This window comes from Grus americana, chromosome 1 (genome assembly GCF_028858705.1).
Source record: "Grus americana isolate bGruAme1 chromosome 1, bGruAme1.mat, whole genome shotgun sequence".
In the NCBI taxonomy this organism is placed as follows: Eukaryota; Metazoa; Chordata; class Aves; order Gruiformes; family Gruidae; genus Grus; species Grus americana.
In genome coordinates this window covers 104,026,999-104,048,661 of record NC_072852.1, presented here as the reverse complement: position 1 = coordinate 104,048,661, position 21,663 = coordinate 104,026,999, and the positions used below count along the sequence as shown (strand labels likewise).

At 38.0% G+C, this 21,663-nt stretch overlaps 1 protein-coding gene across 5 annotated transcripts in view; it reads left to right on the top strand.

The window, feature by feature from the left end:
* CADM2 (cell adhesion molecule 2) overlaps positions 1 to 21,663 on the top strand; it is a 687,808-nt gene that overhangs the window by 662,962 nt on the left and 3,183 nt on the right. For all 5 annotated transcript variants that reach the window (XM_054811026.1, XM_054811045.1, XM_054811018.1 and 2 more), the window contains 2 exons: positions 15,535 to 15,660; positions 17,232 to 21,663. The exon at positions 17,232 to 21,663 is cut by the window's right edge and continues 3,183 nt beyond it. In XM_054811026.1, coding sequence (XP_054667001.1) covers positions 15,535 to 15,660; positions 17,232 to 17,350 — 245 coding nt within the window. In that variant the 3' untranslated portion in view covers positions 17,351 to 21,663. The remainder of the gene's footprint in view (positions 1 to 15,534; positions 15,661 to 17,231) is intronic.

Genomic DNA, 21,663 nt, shown 5'->3' with positions numbered 1-21,663 from the left:
GAGACTCCTACTTTGTGAATTTAAAACAACTTTATGGGGCAGGCAGGTACACAGATGATCAGCTCAGCCAAAACAGTGCTGCCTCTAGGCATGCACAGTACAGCATATTAGTTATCCAAGGATGTGTTCATCAGGGACACATTTGTCTCATTGTCCTTTAAATGGCTTAAGCCATGCTTTTGTGAACACACTTCATGACTTTGTTGCTCAAATTTGACCTAAGACGTGTGAAAGATATTTAAATGTCCATTTGGTTCTCATCCTGAGTACACAGTAACACTGAATAGAAAAAAATGCAAGAGGTCTCATGGAACCTACTTTTGGGACAAGGAAAATATTGCAAAGCAATAGCAGGAAGTAACAACACAATAGCAAGGCAATAACAGGATTTATACAGATGCTTGTGGCACTGAGGAAGTCGTGACAAATGACAGTTTTGCTGAAGCTGTATGACCATCTTTCATGAAAAAGTAATAGAGAAAAAGGATGATGCTAGAGCTGTGAAAGGCGGGAGACCCAGAAAACTGTGTGGAAGCACCCAGTTAAATATTGTTGGGATACTATATCATTAGTAGATTTTCCGAGAAATTTTCTTCTCCTTGAAGTCAAATTACCAAAGAGGAAGGGATTGTGGGGAGCAGGAGGAAAAGAGATGGCTGAGACACTCCAGAATGTTTTCCCACAGAATTTGGGGGTGGAGGGAAATTTCAGATCAGAATTCTTGCAGCGGGATTTTATCTCCCCAGGTTTGTGGAGATTTGGATCATATATTTAGTTGTCAGATTGTTAGATGAGGGCTTCCATGTGGTAGTCCCATCAGAGCCCCCTGCCGTGTTTGGGGCCTACAGTGTATTTTGAAAGATGCATGCTCACTGTTATTACATGGAGATAAGCTGCAGTATATTTTTATCTATGAAATGTTTTGTGCATTGAATATCAAGTCTGACAGGCAGAGAAGCAATTTCTGTGGTTGCTGGTTCTTACTCCCTGCTATTACAGAGAAACAACACCATCCAGAGTTTTACTTGCATGACAATTTCTCTAGTGAGTAAAGAGATACAAGAGATTTCAAATGAGTTGACCTTGCTATAAATAAGCCTAGCTATACCTGAGAAAAACAGAATTACACTAGTTTTGTCAAGCTGGCCATAAAACTGAAATCCTCAGACTGAAAATACTGCAATTGCCACAGAATGCTGAAATGTCAGCTCATTTCTTTGCAAATCTAACCTCTCAGTAATTGTAAACATAATTTGATGGAAAGTCCATTGGAACAATTTGCTGATCTTTGACATTCTTATTATGTATAATGCTTTGTAAAACATTATCTGAAATAATCTAGTATGGAAATTTTTTTTTTCAGAGTGGCTGCTGTGACCCTGTTTTTGAGATAAAGAAAAAAATTTATTTCAAGAAAAAATAAATTAGAGGAAGAGAAAGCCCTTTATATCACATAGAATTTTCCTTTGCCAACATACAGCTGCTTTCTGCAGTATAATTTGTAAGGTTTTATGTGAACTCCTGTTCCCTGATTCAAGTGTGTCCGTTACTAGAAGGTAGGAGAAAAGTAATTGGAGAGCCTGTGAATTTTTGTCAGTGTGGATATGAGAGTGATAGCAACAATGTAAGACAACACAGAAAGAACATCTTAAAGCAATAGTAGGATCTTAGCATCCATCTGCTGGATGCTGGTTCGTGATTCATTCTGTGCATTTTAAGATGCAGAAATCTGGAAAACATCTTTATTTTTTTTCTGTGTATTCTTCATTTTGGTCGCTTCTGACCCATTTCCTAGAATTGTAGAATAATATAAGTTGTAAGGGACCTCTGGAGACCATCTAGTCCAAGCCCAGCTTAGAGCAGGGCTACTGTACATCAGGTTGCTCGAGGCCTCATTCAGGTGAGTTTTACGTATGTTCAAGGATGGAGAAACCACAGCGTCTCTGGGCAACTTGTTCCAGTGTTTGATCATCCTTGTAGTGAAAAAGAATTTCTTAATATCTAGTTTGAATTTCCAATGTTCCAGCTTGTGTCCATTGCCTCTCAACTCTGTGCACCTCTAATAAGAGTCTGGCTCAATCATCTCTTCTCCTTCCCGTGTAGTAGCAATAATGTTTCCTCCCTTAGCTCTCTCTTCTTAAGACTGAAAAAATGTAATTCTCTCAGCATCTCCGCATACATTATGTGCTCCAGCTCCCAACCACCTTGGTGACCCTTACTGTCTATGACTGCGGGCAGCCACTAACTAGCTGACCTCTGCAGTGTTTGAATTTGTTGCTCTCTCTTATTTTTGTGCATCATTCACCAGGTTTGTCATACTTAACATATGTGAAATATATTATATTATGCCTTATATTTGCAGAGCCATGGTAACTTTTGGAACAATGATTTATAGTACCATGAAGACTTAACCGCTTATACCCTATGGCAGCAATGAAAGGCACAAATGTCCCTTGAAATATCTAACATGTTCAGGTGCTTGAACAGTTACTAAAGTTATTAAGAGAAATCACCATATGTGTACACACAATATTTTAAACCAGGAACATTTTATGGGTCTTTTATTGTGATTGTTGTGATTGATTTTATCGCCCAGTTGTCACGAAAATGGTAGGATTATCTTGTAATACTGTTCACTGAAACCTTGACAAGTAGGTGCAGGTTTGCTTGCTTCATGTAATTTTAAAATTCCAAACTGTATTGTTGCATTTGATTAACATACAGATAAAGGAACTAACCTTTAAATGCTCCCCTGAGATTTTAGGAAATTACTGTAACTAAATACAAAGAAGTTTTAGTCATAATTTGCTAAGTTTAATTGTAACGTATAACTTAGCACTTATGAGAAAGTAGACATTACTGGAATGAAAAAGCAAACTGAAGCCAGGAGACTATAGCTGTTCAATTTTTTAAACGTTAATTCTCTGCTACCTTCTTGTATCAGTTGACATACATCTTTATTGATTCCATTATTAAAATGGAATAACTTTTCCTGTTAAATTCAAGGTTATTTTTGAACCCAAGGGTTCATGTCGACCTGTTTAACAATGTTTAACAACATCTCTAATGCTTCTCTGTTTGTTTCCACAATCTGGAAGTAGATCCATCCTATTTCTGGCTTATTCCCATATTTCTGTTTATTTTTGTCTTCAGCAATTACCTGGTGTGAATTACTTTTAGTAATGTAGCTGTGTAAGGCTATCTTGTTCAGTCTCATTTCTCAGAAATAAAGGCATCCAGCTATTAATTTCTTCATTATGCAAACACATAATAATAGATGCTCAGTTTCCTTTTATCCAAAGAACAAAAAATACATCCAACAAAAGTTCAGTAAAAATTAAAACCACAAAAGTCCATTTCAAATGTTTTAAAATAATATTATATAGAATATTGTTTGTAAGGACAGGTGAAGTACCTGCCTTACCCCTGCTACTGCAGTGTCTCAGAATGAACAATCATTCATTGTTCTATGAGTCACTCTATGAGTCAAGATCATTCATTGTTCATGAGTCTCAGTTTATTTTAGGGGAGCTGAGGCACGGATAAAGAAAACGCTTTGCCAAAGCCACACCCAAGTATTTGTTGCATGGCAAGGATTTAAACTTGATTTTCCATGCTTATCCCTGGAAAAACTAACCTTCCTCTCAAGGGCCATCACCAGCATGGTGTCCTGAAGGGACACCTCACCGACCTCTAGGCCTTATGCGTTGCTGTGAGCAGACTAAGTCATCGTTAGGTAGAGCGAATGTACATTTTTATGATTTTTCTGGACTGCAAGGTGTAAAAAAAAATCCCTTTCCACCTTAAGTACTGAAATAGATTTTGCAGGAACAGGCCACATGCTGTCTCCTTGGCCCAGGTGACAAGAGGAGAGCTTTGATGAGAGACTGCTACCAGCAAGGGGGACTCTCTGATTATGCGCTGCCCAGCGCCGCAGGCTCACCGCTGCTTCTGGCGTCGGACCCAGACATGCTGGTGTCAGAGAGAAGCTGTCGCAATGGTCTCTGTATTCATGAGTCTCACCACCGCAGGAGGAGGAGCAGCTTGCCTAAGCTTTCCAGAGGGCAAGGGAGGCTAAAAACACTGCTTCTCACAGCTAAAGGAGTCCTCGCTCCTTCTTTAGTTTATCTGTGTCTCCTTTGGTAGCCAGTGTCTTGTAAACTGAAGCTGGGATCTAACACTCCAGTTCCAACTCAACAATAGCACTTAATCTAAGTCCCATTTGTTGCATACTTACTTGTTGTGCTGAATTAGGGGCTGCGACACCAGAAAGCGTGAAATATCCACATTTGGCTTCGTACGCTCAACCTTTCAGAAAAAAAAAATCTCAGTTTTTCAGCTGAATGTAGTATCGCCTAACTTCATATTGGGAATGATATTGATACAGAAATTAGTGAGGTAGTCACAACTAAAATTTTGCTGACTAACAAAAGCTTCCGCATCAAACAGAATGTCATAATGATCAGAATCACATTTTTGGAGTTCATCTTTATTATACTTCAGAGAAAAACATCATGTTCCTTACATGGCTATAATGTAAAGGGAACAGACTTATTAGGGAGGAAGAAGGAAAGAGATAAAGAAAAGTTGCTCAGCAGTGGCTTTTGGAAGAGTCATGTTAATTCCAGCTTTGTTTGGAATATCGTTTTTTTGCTTTTACATTTTGTGTTCATGCTTTCCTAAAGAGAGGACTAAGTTTTTAGAGGCCTCTTAAGAAGAAATGTCATTTAATGAACCACTTCAGTTAAGTAGGAGTGGATGCCAAGTGATGTAGGCTAATGAGACAATTTAGGGTGAAGGGATTATATGGCAAATCTTATGCACTTAGAATAAGAACTGAATAGAGAAAGGAAAGGAAGGTTACTTGTTGGAGTGATCAAATAGGAGATGAGCAGAATATTTCTAGAGCAGAAAATGCCATGAGATGTTTCCTAGGCTCGTTAATGCTTCCAGGAACTTTTTCCAGACCAATGGCTGGAAGGAAACCAATTTTAACCACTGCAGTACAAAGATGATGTCCTTCTAAGAGCTGTAGAGGAACAAGGGCTTTCTGCTGGGCTCTGCAACAAGAATTTAAAGGACCAAAGCTCTCCTTGCTGGGCAGCACCTTGATTTGCACAGAGTGTCCTGGTACGCTTTCTGGACAGAATAAATGTTCAACAAGAAGTACAAATGTGACGTGCTAGACCAGGAATATCCATAGTTTGGCTAGGGGAGGAGCTTTGTCTTTTTTAAAAAAATAAGCACTGATATTTTCAATTTTGAATTAGTTTTGTTGTTGTTCTGTGAGTTGTAAACCTCAAGGAGCTGTAAATCATAAGAACAACCCTTCTAACCACAGTTAGTTGCTCTGTGAATATCCCCCCCACATATTTCCCCAGCCCTTCTTTCTTACCATAAGTTTTTTAAAAACCTTCAGTAATGTAGTACATTTTGACTCTTCACATATGCAACCACCATTGCAAGGAGAGGTGTAAAGTAAATGGAGAAATGGCAGCATCATTTTCTATTTTTCCCTTGAAATGTCTATTGTTTCTTTTTCGGCTAGCTGGTTGGGATTTTTCTTTAATGAAAGGCCCTGAATCTCTGAATTTCAGTTCAGAGAGGACTGCATTTTTTTCAGCAGATAGAGTACAATTTGAAACTATTGACATATTTTACAGGACTTTTCTGATTTTTAAAGTTCTCCTCAAGAACTGTTCCAGCAGACCACTTACACTTATTTCCCCAGTGTCAGACTTTTTACAGCTTTCCAGCATCAGGAACAGGCTCAGGCTACTATTAAATTGGGTTTGCCATCTTCAAATAGTGTGAGCACAATCGGCATTTAGTAAAATAAACATGGCCCCATTATTTCTTAATGCCTTGCTTAACAACTTTAAGATTAGACCTCGTCTCCAATACTCCCAGTAGGCAGCACTTGAACAGTGAGTAATATTTCTGTCTGCCATAGTCAAGTAATCCCAAATGTAAGTAATTTACAGGATGGCATTAGGGACCGTTACAAGAGACATATTGTAATATGTCACTGAAAATCAGCCTGCCTCTGCACGTTTAATCAACAGCCAGATGGAGGCTTTTATCACATTTATTTAATCTGAAATATACATAGTAATTACAGTGGACCTCTGATTTTTTCAGTCCTCAGCGCTGTCTCAAGAGAAGGTAGGAAATGAATCTGTCAGTTGCAAACTACTGTGGATGTGACCCCCTTGGTAGTATCCGGATGTGTTGCAGCTAGCGGTGCTGACAATAGAGATCATGAGCGCTGCTGGAAATGAATGCATGCCGCCAAGTTGAAAAAAAGAAATAGACCCATGAACCAAAAACTCTGTAGCTTTATTTTTTTATGAATACAAAAAGCCTTTAGGAAAGCAAAGATCAACCTTATTCTTAGCAAATCCATTACCAATCAATGGCATTAAGAGCAAACAGTCTCTTACTAATAGCTGGATGGTATTTAACTTTAAGGCATCTGAAAACAACAAAGTCTTAATGTTCCCAGAGGAGAATTTGGTTAAGATATTGAATTCCATCAAGCATGTCCTTATTAAATGGGGAAAATATTGTTGTTTCCATTAGTACAGAGTTGGCATAAAGAATGGATAGCATTCAATTAAACCACAGGCAAAAATTCAAACAAATTGAAGGTAGTTTTATTTCTTGGACAGAAACTTCACTAATGGCTATTGCCATTGTCCCAAAAAATTTACATAAGATTTTATGCCCTTATTAAAACAGCTATAAAAGATGCCTCACATATTAACAGGGGTGCTCACCTTCCTATCAATAATTTACTCTTCTTTTCTGTTACTCTGTGCATTACAACAGACCGTCTCTGCTAATGTCTCTCACATCTCTGTTTCTGAGATGAGCTGGGTCAGTCAACAGCCTCTCTTGGATCAGTTACCCTAACCGCAAGTATGCCTGGCTAATCTTCTAGAGATATATTGACAGATAAAATATGCTATTAACTGCCAAAGAGGAAATTCTGTTACAATTACTCATACTGAGTAGTCCCACGACAGATTAAATTGCTATTCAGCATGAATAAGGTGTCAGATTCTGGCTGTAAGTGGCTGGTTTACTGGGGTGTTTTGATGTCATTATAGGCTTATAATTATTCTAATCTGATTTGGTGAGAAAAAATTAGTATGACAAGCATAAAAAATTCATTTGAACAATAGGTTTTCTTCCACCACAGAGTAAGTTTTAATTAGAGCTGTTCTTCAATTAAATTAAAGCTGCCCTTCTTGGTTTTAAAACTCTCATGAACATATTCAGTACAATGTACCTCGTGCAACTGTGAATCTGTTCATGCATCTCTGATCCTTATACAACCATACACGTTCTTGGCTGACTTTATATCTGTGGCTCTCCTTTACTGGTGAGAAAGCCTTCTCCTCCCTACCTTCTGCCACCAGGAACAGCTTTGTCTCTATCTCTACACTTCACTGAACATCTCCGTTTGTTTCATACCATTTCTCAGCTGAAGGCATGTCTTTCTTGCACTGCTAACTTGAGGTAGTATTTATTATTTGACCTCTGCGGTGGTACTGATTAGCTCTTGAGAAGCAATCTGTGAGGGAGCTTGTAATAACAGTGTAAAAACAAAGTGACAGAAGAGTCACAGTGGAAGCCTTTATACTACTTTCTAGTAGACTTAGCTTCCTTAAGGTTAGCAGAATAACTTTCTCAAATGTTTTGAGCGATTCCTCTCTTAGCAATCTCACTGTAGTTCATGATGTCTATTTGTGGCGATAACGTGTTGCATTCTCGTGGTGTGTGAAAGATAAGACTGGCAGAGGCCATCTGAGTGCCTGGCCTCGACCCCTGTGGCGGCAGGCAGCAGCAGATGCCTGTGCTGCGAACGCTCTGCTGCGCACGTGCGCCACGCTCCCTTCCCACACGCTCGTGTTCGTATTCGCTCTAGCAAACCCAAGTCTGTAGGAAGTGACCGAAAGCCACAACTATAAGGTACTACAAGGAAGGGAGCAGAAGAGTACATTGGCATCTCCTGTCTCTCTGTTAATTGAGAATGGTTCATTATTTGTATAGATCATTAACTCCTGATGACAGGAAAACCAGTTGTGCACACACACACACCCCTACTCCAGCTGGTGCCTGTCCTTTTTTTGCTGAAGAAAACCAAGAAGGGCAGGGATCCTTCTATATTTATTGATGGAAAGTCATCAGAAGAAAGATGACACTTACGAAATGTGTTTTTTTCTCACAAAGTAGGAAGTCATGCATCTTGATTTTCTACGTAGGGATGGGTTGGGGGGGGTTTTAAGTATCTGATAGGCTGAAGTTTTCAAACTTCAATCTGCTTTCTTTTGTTTTCTGCAATGAAGGCACTGAGCATTCTGGAACTTCACAAGAAGATGAAAATTAAAATGCTGGAAGCAAAGTTAAGGCATCACCTGCCTGTTGCTGCAGCCCACAGTCAACTCATTTGGCGAGAGAAACTTAACAGGGAAATTCTGCAGTCATCTGTGCCACTTCTCTCTTTCCCTACAGCCCCCTGTTTCAGCAGCCAGAAGTTATAGCTGGACAGGCTGCAAGTATTTCTTCAAACCCTGAATTGACTTAATTATCCTCTACAGAAAATAGGATGAATACAAAAATTTGCAGATTTTAGTTCTTTTTCCCTAAGACAAAGTCTGAAGCAATTAATGGGTTTATTGATGAACAGAAATATAATCTTGTCAATAAGAAAAGTCTTCTATGTACTCTAATTAGAGGAACTGTTCCCTTCAGAAAACTGGAGCTTTTAAAGCAGCGTTAAGGAGAAAAAAAAAAAAAAAAAAAAGGAAAAAACCTTTAGAAGAAACTATGTCAATGACACAAGGCACAAAATCTGGAACGAGGCTCTAAGGACCCTGAAGATTATTGTGAAACTTTTCATCTTAACATTGTAGGTATACAGCTTTCTTATTAGCATTGGAAAAAATACATTTAAAAAATAAATAGGTATGGGTAATGCTTTTATTTACCTTCGAGAAGGGCCACCTACTTACAAATGCACATCAGAAGACATTTGGGTTTTTCTCTCCACTGAAAGAAGTCTTAGATTGACGAGAACAACATGAACTCTTCAAAAGGAGCTGTAGGTTCAAGTGGTGAAACATTAGTGTGGGACTTTTATCCTTCTGGAGTGTGGGCTTTTCTTAATAGGAATATATATATAATTCAGTACGGTGAAAAAAAACACTTAGAGGCAAAATGGGCCAAATGTGCTACTGCAGTAACACGGGAAGAAAAGGCTGTAAATTCCTTTGAAGGTTTACAAGTAAACTCTTTTTTCTTGCTGTCTTCTCTGTGGTTGATGATGTTCTACTAGTAAAATAGCAGTTTATATATGCTGTATATTAGTACACTGCTTTGTTCTTCTTTGCTTCAGGCACAGAAGGAAAAAGAAGCTTGTCACATATTTTAAGTTCAGAATTGGTTAATAACAAAACACATTTTCAACGAATTTCACAACCAGCCCCTTTGGGCAGCTACTCTTTGCAATTTAAATGAAGGTGCAGAAACTTTCTTTTCCCCCTTAACAATACTTTCACAAGTTTCACGTACATGTATTTTAGTGGTTAGCAGTATATTACAAAATGAGATTAAAAGTACCTGTTTCAGCACTCCAGGCCAGGCAAGGGAAATTGAACTCTGGGGTGCCCAAATTAAGATGCTAAAATGGGTAAATTCTACTTACCAGCATTTATCACAGACAGCACTACTACCACTTTTCCTAAAGCTAATACCTTGTCACCTATCACTTCAGTGCTACCTCCTATCCATATTGTGAGTAAATTCCTATTTTAGTCCTTTTTCCTACTGATGTTAGACAAATCAGCGAGGTTTTTTGTTGCTTGGTGATTTTTTATTTTTTTTTTAGTTTTAATTTTTTTCAAAGCTTACATTTGTGGGACAGTTAAAAATTATATGGACCCTATGGTTAAATCTGGCAAATGATATTAGCCTAAATACATTATAAAACCCAAGTTCGTTCCATAAGCTGCAGAAAGGAATCTTCTCTGGTTTCCAATGAGATGGTGCCTCACGGTTGACTGCCTTTTTAACTGAATTATACAAATACTGCAGTGGGAACTGACCCGTTATGAGACGAGAAGGAAGAGAAGCAGGAAGAGTGGGTATGGGGGGGAAGAGGACAAAGGTGAGGTGGGAAGGGCTCAGATGTTGTAAATGCCACCTAACCATGTGAAAAGCTTCTAACAGGATCCGTACCATGGACACCAAAGTACTCACAATAGAGAGACACCTCTAATGAAAAAATTGGTTCTTGGGCACAAAATTTGACCAAAGCTTTTGTCTCTGTTAGGGTTTTTCTAAAGGCATCCTTCCTATAGGTTCTCTGATATCTAGCAAGATCTGAGCTCCTGCAGCAACCTGTCCTCTCAGGTTAGTTATAAGAAAACAATAATCTTGAGATCTTTACTGTCTCTTAAAGCTCATTGTAATGGATCCGTGGGTCTTAAGTAATTTGGACAGAGTCAAAGAGCATGATCACACAAGCTATCTCTTCTTTGGAAATTAAGCTGAAATGCAAATAAATTTCAATGGGTAATGTTGCTAATTTAACTTACATTCACTGGTGGACTTGACAAAACCCAAAATTAGTTGCTTCCCATGGTTTTTGCAGTTTGCTCTTTGCTGGCTATGGCACTTAAAAGTAGTGCAGGTTTAGATGTCTCATGATTTGTCATTCTTTGCTAGTTTTTCTCCAGAAGTGTTCACTGGCGCATTTCACCCTGCCATCATCTGCAACAATTCAACAGCCCTTCAAATATGACAGAGCAATTTATTTAATTTTTGTGCGTTTTGGGTTTCCCCACCCTAAAATGCACATTGCTTTACTGATTTGATTTTGAGCCAGGCCCTTTTTTGATTTTGCAGAAATATGAAGAATTGGCAAGTTGTACTGGGGGTGATAAGAAGTCCCTGCATACGGGGAAAGAAGCAGGAGTCATCTAAAGAGATTTGTCTGCCACATAAATTGTAACACGGAGCCATGCCCCAGGATCCCTTGCTGGAGCGGTTCTACTTTGCATCAGCAGTTGATTATTCATGAAATCAGTACAAGTGACTGTAGGCTGGTGGTTTCAGTACTTCTCTGAGAAATGGGACATCCCTGTTCCTTTCCCAGTCTTAAGGAACAGTAATTTATGAATAATACAGCTGCCTAATACGTCTTCATTTTGTGAATGCTATTTAAGCTCCACAGCAAATTAGGACCTTTATTTCTAATTTTTCTTTTAGTAGAAATGGTCAAAACAAATTATTTTTGAATTCCTTAAACCTGGGTACATCTCATGCTCAGAGTGATTTTTTAAAACTTCAGCACCAGAGGCAAAAATACACATTAATAAAGTTCTGCAATAAAGGCACCTACTTGAGCATGTATTCTCCAAAATATGCCATTTCAGCATTCACAAATGTGCTTGTGCTGCTTTTGCTCAGGAAAGGGTTATCTGACCCTTTCCTACAACCTGCTCAGTCAAGTCAACTATGCATAAATAAGAAGGAAACTTATGCAGGAAGAAAATGAAACTAGATGAATAATTAACATACACCTTATGCAAAAGCATGAAAAACTGTTCCAAAATGTCTCTGCTTAACTAACGTGTGAATTTATATAAAAATATTCTACACTGAAACTTTGTCAGCAGGTCACGAAAAGCACAGATCTACTTGTTTAATAGGACTAAAATTTATCTGATGTGTTTCATTTCTTAATGAATGATACTTTTTTTTTTCCTCTTAGTCATTTTAAGTAGTTTATTTCAGTAGGTTTGTGAAGAAACAGTTCAAATCCCAGAAGCTGAAAATGGGTGCAACTTCATAGCATCAGCAATCAGTATTTTGAAGAGGCTTCCTAAATTTAGGACAAAAACAAACAAAAGAGAATTATGAGGTTTTGTGTCAGTATCTTGCTATAAGATTTCCTTAGTCTCATCAAAGGGTGAAATAAACAGAAAAAGAGCTGATCTTTGAAGAAGATCTAGTCTGATTACAAAATTTTAATTTACTGTTTCAGGCCATGACTACTGTAGCTGCCTGTGTTCATGCAGTGAAAACAGTCTATATTTAAAACAAGAATAATCTAATATTTTTTAAATGGAAACAGCTGGATGAAAAATATTTATTGCATGGTTGCATACTTAAGATTTTATTTGCTGGAGTTATGTGTGTGGCAGGGTAGGATTTACCTGGTAAAGCCCATGAAGCTTGTAATGAGAATCTAAAAATAATCTGAATAGTGCTCTATTTTTTGGAAAGCAAACTGTTGAGTGGTCAGCGCACAAATGCAAACTCAGCACTTTCAGGAACTTTAATGTCAGTTGCTAATACAAATGCCCAGAATGCTTGGATAATACGTGTTCACTGTATAAATATCTAAAACACAAAATGACATAGTTTCCAAACCCCTGTATTTCTATCTTTCAGATACTGTTCAGGCACATTTTGACATAGTAATTATTTATGTGATGATAGGTAGCCCCAGATCTATAATTTACTCATGGGGCTTAGGTCATTTTATGAAAGGCAGAAGTACAGTGCATTACTCTGGATGCATAATGTAGAGCATATTTATATTTAATGCTAACGTTATTTTTCTATGAGGAGAACATTTCTACGAGGTGTACTTCCTGCTCAGAATATTGTGCTGTACAGATTTTCATTTTGAGATGAGGGAATGCTTGTTTCCCAAGAAAATGTTAGCCACTTTTGAGGATCTTTCTTTCCTTCCCTTCCATCTCTTCCTTCTTCTCCTTCCTTTCCTTTTTTCTTTTTAAGAAATAAGTTGTTCAGTGCTTACATAATGGTAATAGGTCACGTACAAGTTTTTTCAGGGACTGAAAAATGACTGTTGCAGTCTAGCAATACTTATCAATATAATCTGGCTTTGATACCAAGGTTAAGAGATTATAGCAGAAATACAATACTACCTTTGCATTCCAATGAATATCTAAATTAATTTTAAAGCTAAAACTTTCAACCTATAGCAGCAGTGGAATCTCATTAATCCACACTAATAGGTGGGAACCTTATATTTATGCTGGCATTAGGTCACTTCATGTAGTCACACCAGGTATGTCAGACTAGGAGTGAGTAGCTATATATAGGAAATCACCTGAGGATGAAAACACAGAGGCATATTCATCTCAGTGTATTGTGAGGATTTTTGTCTATAACGTTTATTAAAGCTCACGGAGGAGATGTGTTGTAAATCTGGGTATTGAGCTAAAGCTGTACGCTGCAATCAGCTTTTCAAAAAATGCCTCTAGATAAAGCGCTGTGCTAACCCTTCTCTGGATTATACTCTGCATCAGGAAGGATATTATCCCTTAAAATATCTCCTTTCATTCTTTAATTTTACTGCTGGTATACTAGCAGGAGTTAGCTTCTAGTTGGAAAACACGTTCATGTGCTCCTGGCCAAGTGCTGGGGAAGAGCATCTCCTGCAGGTCACAGGCAGCGCTTGGGGACGTTGCCGCTCCTCAGTGCCCAAACGGGTGCTACCTTTTTGCTGCAGGGAGGAGGTTTACGGCAACATTGCTACAGGCACGACGGAAGGAGGAATTTGCTAGATGGCTCGAGCAGGCTGACAATCCTGCAGCAAGCTGTCACCTTCCATTTTCTCAAGCGAGCAGTCACCTCCTCCTTACTGCCCTCGGAAAACAGAGCCTCTGCAAGGCCTGGGAAAGGACGGCTGCGTGCTCCCAGCTCCTGCTTTGGGGAGGCAAGGCTTCAGCCATCTTGCTTTTTCCTGTGAGGCTGCTGGCACGCAGAACTCGGCGTCGTTTTTAATCACCAAAGTAGAGCCGATGTCCCCTTGGACTGATTCTGTGTACTCAGCGTAGTGCCGCCAGCAGTAGCACCGTGCCGGCAGGTTCGTGGAGATGGAGGAGGGAGCAGGCACAGCTGACTTTATAAGATATTTCCAGCTTTTTTGAGGCCAATACCTACTATTTGTCATCATGTCTGTAGAAGTGCTGTGGCCAGCTTCCCCAAAGTCCTCACAGCAGCCAGAAGAGAAAGATGTGGGAGCTCAGAAAGCCAGCAATAAGTGACAACGCCGTGCCTGATGGGTTCAGTGACTGTTAAGAGGAGAACTGTGTCTGTAGCAGTGGCCATAGCGCTCTCTGCTCCAGCAAACCTGAAAGTGTAGTTTCAGTATGCCTGACAGTTTGCAAAAGGAGGGGAAAACATGATTCTTTTATTTCATCTATATAACGTTATGTTTATGTACACTTCTGTGTATGTAGATATATCTGTAGATCTTACTGTTATACAATGATCCCGGTCAGCAGAATGTAATTATGGTATCATGGAATTACACCTCCTCGGCATTATCAGAGGCCCTTCTATCATCTTTACGGACTCGCCCTCTTTTCTATGTAAATATTTTTCCTGCCTTTCCCTTTTGCAAAGCAAAGAAGTTGTTTGCAAACTATTTGTAGAATATGGACAGCTCCTGCAAGGGAAATGCCCTTGAAGCAGTGAGAGTAGACTGATTGCAACATACAGTACCTGCTAATAGCATCTTCAAGAGAATTACTATTACTTCGTAGCAGAGGCATTTTTGTTAAAATAGGAATCTTACCATGATCCTTAGATTGAATTTTTACCCTCTTTTGCATATTTCAGGTGAGTCAACAGTCACAGGTTGCCGGTTCATTGTTCAAAAGCTCCAAAGGATTACTCAACCCTAAGTAGTGCCATTTCCCATGATTGCCTCTTTGCAACTTTTGTGAAGCACCAGGCAACAGAACAGGCAAATGGCCACCACAGAAAGCTTGAATCTGGCAGTATTCCTAGCGCTCTGCACAGAGTTAGTAAAATGCACCTGCTAATACATTGTTATTTCTAGTATGGCTTGCTCGTATTGGGCATTAATTGAGTATTCATAGTTAATTCACAAACTGACGCTTGAGACTGAATGATGATCTTTCAGGTTGCCTGATACCTTTATCTGACCAAATTCATGCAGACTCAGCCATGTGCAGAGGAACTTGGCACGGCTGCACTTTATCTGCCTTTTTATTTCTGGTGCAATCGGATAGGAATGAGAGGAAGAGAATATATAAGGGATCCCCACTGAGAATCAGTTCTATAAATTATGTATTATGCAGACACTATTCTGCTGATGCTATCTGATCCCCAATTCTCGGTTCCTTGTTTTTCCTTCTATAAATAGCTATGGCCAGGTTTTCAGTTGTAAAATGGCGAGGACAAAACCAGAAACCTTTCTCATTTAATAACCTCTGCCAAAGAAGAATAAGGTAATATTTTTCATAACTGTGATGTCCTCAGGGCTTTAACAATCTGGGAATACAAGCAGCACTATGTTGTTGATAAGATACTGGTAGTAAAAGTGGGAATAACCATCCTGAATATTAAAGAGGGAAATGCCCTATTTTCAGGATGATCAGTATAAAACTTGATATTGCGAATTTTCCTGACAGTTTTTGTCTGTGTAGGACCACTTTTGTTTTTTGCTTCTCCCTCTAGATCCAAATGCTTTGGCTGGACAGACCGGACCTGACCACGCTCTTATAGGAGGAATAGTGGCTGTAGTTGTCTTTGTAACGCTATGTTCTATAATTCTCCTTGGTCGATACCTGGCAAGACATAAAGGTAAGACAGATTAGTGGAAGTTCAGTCACTTTTGGAAGCAAAGCACAATTTCACGTGGCAGGGCTGTTCCCTTTTGCCTTCCCCCATCTGCTGAATGATTTGGACAAGAAAGCTCAGTTCACAGTCCGGTTGTCAGTGAAGCCCCTGAATGTTACCCAGTTTTCTAGCGGACTGGCAAAGGGCATCTAGTTTCATGCCCAAGGTCATAAGTCAGTGATGTAGAGGGACTGAGAGATAGGATTGCCCTTTGGTTTTAGCCCTTAGCTCTAGGCACTTGATTACATGATCTCATAGTTTTCACTAGTATATCCACTCAGCAGAATGTATATACATCGAGTCAACAAGATTTTTCATTTTAATAAATTGCACTACTAATACTTTATGTATTTGCAAGATAGTATTAGGAGCCAGTGGTGAGTTTTCAGATCAGTGACTCTCTTAGCAATGATCCCACTGGAATAAGGGTTTCATTCCCGGGCCAAGCTTTACTTCATTCAGAGAGTTCACCTTAAGAATTCTACTCCCTTCATTTCCAATTTCCCCCTGTCATTAGAGATAACAGGGATGGAGTGACACTGACTTCTGACTATGCTTCTCTACAATCCTGTTTTGACCTTTTTAATTCAAAATCATTTCTTGAGATTTAACCTCTGAATGGCTTGTAGACCAGTTGTTAAAACTCGGTTGATTCCCTACCCCTACCAAAAAAACGAAAGGAAGAGAGGATTAGTGTTGGTATTAACTCATTAAATCTTATTTTAGATAGGTTAATAATATGGCTAGCAGACATAAGGTGATGAAAACATCTTTTTAATTTGATTGGATTGTGCAGAGGAAAACCAAGATTGTTTTTAATGAACCAGTGAAAGTGTGTCTCTTTTGTTTTACGTTCCTGAATGAGCACATATCCATCTTATGCCAACATACATAATGCTTTTCACAAAGGAAAAGTTGACTATTATACACAATTCTCTTTATTCATATCCTGAGCATAAAAATGTCTGTGATAGTATAATGTGAGTGGGTTCAGTTAATAAAACTATCTCAATTTTGTAATTCTTGGAAATTACTATGATACAATTCTGTAAAATTAAAGTATAGATACAATCATGAAAAAATAGAAATACAAAAATAATCAATGGCCATTTTTTTTTAAATAAGCATTTATGAATATCTAAGTCTTCAAAGTTGGTTTGGTGTTTTGGGGGGGTAGGTGTTCCATGAAATAACCAAGATTTTACCACTTACTCTATAATTGCAAAATACCTTGCATATTAGTGCAGTTAGATAAAGTAGATTTTTATTAAAAGTTTTCCTTAATTTATTGTGGATATTCTTGAATTTGTGTGTGTGCATTATCAGTATTAATACTATAAATATTTCTTAGACAAATTAGAAAGTTGAGCATACCTATATGATGTGTACTAAAATTGTGTGAAAATATTTGTCCATTCATGAAGCAATTGGAGCATTGTTAGAAATGTACTTCCTATAATGCAATGTAAAGCTAAAAAACCCCTAATATTTCTTTTTTGTTGTTTTTTTGTTTTCTGTTTTACTGATTCCCATAGGAACATATTTAACAAATGAAGCAAAAGGAGCTGAAGATGCGCCTGATGCCGACACAGCCATTATCAATGCAGAAGGCAGCCAAGTCAATGCAGAGGAGAAAAAAGAGTATTTCATTTAGATGCAGAGCTAGAATCTTGCAGTTTTACTTATCAGGCTGACTGCTGGAGAAAACTGGCTATCATTTCTCAGAATTCATTTCTGCCATCTTCTGCTATCTTTATTAACTCGCATACCTGCTATAAGTAGCCAGTTTATGCCAACAATCAGCTGTTGACATCATCATTCTATAATTACAGTATCATGCGTAAAGCAGGACATTTCTTATTGCCTAAAATTCATATCCACTGCTCTCTTAACATACAGTGCTTGAATATACAGCCTTAACAATGTTAATCATCATCTTAATCCAAGTTTTCTACATTTTTAAATGTTACGCAGCTCTCTTCTTTTTCAGTTTTCTTTTGTCATGTCCCTACTAGTATGTCATAGAACAATATTCATAACAAATACTATTAGGTAAGGACCTAATTTACTTACTTAAAATGTTAAGTCTAACATTAGAGGTTTACAAAGAATGTTTTATACATGTCGATCTATAATTCAAAAAGCAACTTGTTTTTGGAACATATGCCCTAGGAAACACAAGCTGAAATCTTTTTAGTGTGGTTTCTTGTATGCTTGAATTTGGTGGAAAAAAACCCTATGACTCCGCCAAATTTTTTGTTTTGTTTTGCTTTGTTTCGCTATGTTTTAAATGGTACCTTGACAACAGTGCCATGTTTCAGTGGTAAAAACATGCTGAATAGCTAGCTATACAAATTCTGCAAAGTTAGATAATAGTGCTTCATTTGAAACAAATTCGTCCTGCCCTTTTACTGCTTTTTGGGATCACAAAGATTAGAGATCTTTCAGAGTAATTTCTGTTTTTTATAATTTATTTGCTTCACATGAACTCACCTGCCTACTGAAATTTGAAGTGTTCATGGGGCACAACTGCAAGGCATTTTAGTATCTGTATATAGTGCATATAAGAAATTCAATTAAACATTATTTGATACATATTTAACTTTTTTGGCAGTAGCTAAGTCAGTCACAAGTAAGCATTTTCTAATGTCCATTATATCCCTTTAGATATGACTCAAACCAATATTCTGAGTAGATAACATGTATTAGTATTTTCTGTCTGTATGTCCTAGCACTGTTCAGCAGCAACCTTTTCTAGTTCTTGTTGATTTTTTCTTTGTTATACAATGGAAGCACAATGTTATATGGAAAGGTAGTTTTAAGCTAACAACCAGTGCACAGCCTCAGGTTTTAAATTACAACCACATTTGATTACTATCCTTAAAAAATACTATTGAGTTGCTAAAATTCTCAGTTTTTAATTTGGCAGTTCCAGAGCTGCTTCTCTATGTTGGTTTGCCAAAAAAAAAAAAAAAGAAAAAAGAAAAAAAAAAAGAAAAAAATAGAAGTGTTAAAACAAAAGATATATGTTTTGTGTATACAGTAAATGGACTAATTCTTTATATTAAATTCCTGTCTATGCATTTTGTGAGGTACAAACTTATGTCACCGTGAATGATAGAGAATTCCTGCCATGCTTTTAGCTCCACAGTGAAAGTCTCTGTTTGGATTATTTCTGAAATTTTTTGTGTAATTGACAGCTGAAAAATCACATGCTCTTAAATATGACAACAAAACACTGTAAGCCCATCGGCTTATTTCCTCTTCCAATGAAATAAAAAGGTTGCCATAACAGCTCTGGGAAACGATTCTACACTGGAGAACACAAGTTAGTCGAGCTGGAGCTTGTCTCGCTCCTAAGTTTTGCACCTTTGACGAAAGAGTATTTCTCTCTGGTTGCTGTAATTATGAAGCCTAAAAGCATGATGGTCTGCTGTAAAGGACTTTCTCCTGGGATTTTATTTTTGTGCGGGGAAGGGAGAGTTTGGAATACGACATCATGTAGTATGGTAAAATGGAAGATAAAGGTGCTGTGTCAGATTATTTATCAGAAGAGTATAAACCTTTTAAGGACAATATTAGAGTATTTTAATTGTTTTTGTTGAAACATTTATCTTGTTAATTTCTAAGAAAAAAGGGTGACGTCAATCAAAGCAGCACTTTTTTCAAAATATACAGACATAAATAATATGATGTGGTTGAGTGTTAACATAATAAATCATATACAGTATGACATTTTAAAGAAATAAGTCTGCATTGATGTGATTGCATGCTTGTTTTTACAGTTCACTCCATACCCATCTGTGGAAAAATGCAATAATATGTTAATATAATATGGTAGTTTGAGAGAACCAGGTAGGTGCTACTAGACACATTGAAAACTAGTATAGGTTTACAAGATATTCATGTCTTTCGAAACATACACATGTAAAAGGCTGGCGAAGGAAGTCATTCAGTTTAATACCAAAAATATGGGTTCTTGTCACAACAGTAAGTTACATTAGCTACAATACAGTGTCACGTACGACAAGGTTTCATTTCAGGACCTGCGGCCCAGTTCAACTAAGCATTTAAGCGCGTGCTCGGCTTCAGGCGTGGGAGAAGTTCCATTGGACTGTAAGGCACTATTCATATGCTTAAAAATAAGTGCTTCCCTGGATGAGGGCCTTCTTTGTTCACGTGGAATTGCCCACCAGCGTGGTGTTTACGCCTTTTTTCATCCTTCCTAACTCCAGCTTGCTTGAGTAGTAGGGTTGTTACTTGAACCATTGCCCAACCAAGGTCGGGTAGGACCTTCAAAAGCAGGATTGCCCTTGGGGTAACCGTTTCAAACCATGTTCTCCAGTGGCATAGAAACAGCGTTTAAACTTTGCAAAAAGAGATATAAATTGTACTGTTAAAATAGGTTATTTCATTGGTTTTCAGTTAAAACTTCTCACATGTGCTGGTTTTTAACACAGCGGATCTTCCATTGTCTTGCACCTGGCGATGTCCCTTGCATCTCTGCAGAGCAGGTGTGAAAAAACCCACACCGAGCATTCTACCTGGGTAGCACTTTGCAGGCCTGCCTGGTCTTCACGGGTTTAAATTACTGCACGCGGTGTAAAGAGGCATCCCTCTTTTTTTGTAAGCAGAACTACGGCTCAACGCTAATGACATTCAGTAGGCTAAAAGCCAGCTGCCCGTTCCCTTTGTCCGAGATCCCATTCTGAAATACCACTTTGATGATGGCGTGAGGTATCTGAGGCTCTGAGTGGGAGCCACCCTCGCTAAAATGTGTGTGACATCCTCTCCCACACGCACGTGCAGAGTAGTTTTCTCAAGACCAGGTAGCTGGTTTCTGCCAGTGTACTGTTTACAGCGTCGATGGCTGATTATTTCTAAACTTTTCGATGTAGGTTTTTTTTTTTTTTTTGTAATGCTTCAAGAACATTCTCATGATTTGAACAAGAAAGCGGTGCATCAGAAGACAAGGGGTGCATCCTCCCACTCTTTTAGTGTCATCTAACAAACCAAGAAATAGTTTAAGGAACCTGATGTTTAACTTGAGGCTCAGAATTTAAGCTAGAACATTTTAAAAAGTTTCCACGTTATTTAAGGATGGTTCGTCTTGCACTGAGACTCCCTCTATAAAGGAATACGTGAAGAAAACCAACTTTTTCAAGACAGACATGAAAGTTAACATCTTGTGTATTTTCATTACAGTATTATATATATATATAACTATTTCGATGAAAAGAAAGGACAGAATCATCTGTAATTATGTAATTCATGATTGTAACAGCACTGAAGTTACCATGTACGCACATGTACAGTAGCTATTTCAACAGTTACAGTGTAGTTACATGTAATTCCCTGTAACATAGCAGTTATAGTGTAATTTAGTGCCACTTATTGTAAAGTGTTACCAAAAGGAAAATGGAGTTCTTACCTTTACAATTCCATTCAAATTAAAGGTAAGTTTATTAAATTAGCACCATAAATCTGATATTGCATTTCTTAATTAAGGAGGTGATTTAAAACTTCATGTTCACACTGCAGCTTACCCCACCGCTTATCCAGACTCCTCCAAGTGTCTAATCTCTACACTCCTAGGAACTGGTAATCTGTGATGAACATACCAAAAATCCAGCTACTTCAACTTTAATTGAAAAGCTGTCTGAGAAAAACAAGCAACAACAAAAATAACAAGTAATGCTTTTTATTAAGTGGCACAAAGTACACACTAAAAACTATGCAAAAATATAGGTAAATACAGTGTACTTACATGTAAGTATCTTGTACTTGCTGTGTATGGATATTGGAAAACCGTGTAATTATAATATGCATTTTGATTAATTCAAGCAGGGGGACGACCCCTAACAGTCACAAGGAAAAACTGGAAGGTACATATACAAGCAGTGGATATCCTAATGCAATATGTGTAATTCCTCTATTTGCAATGACAACTAATTTATAAAAATGCTT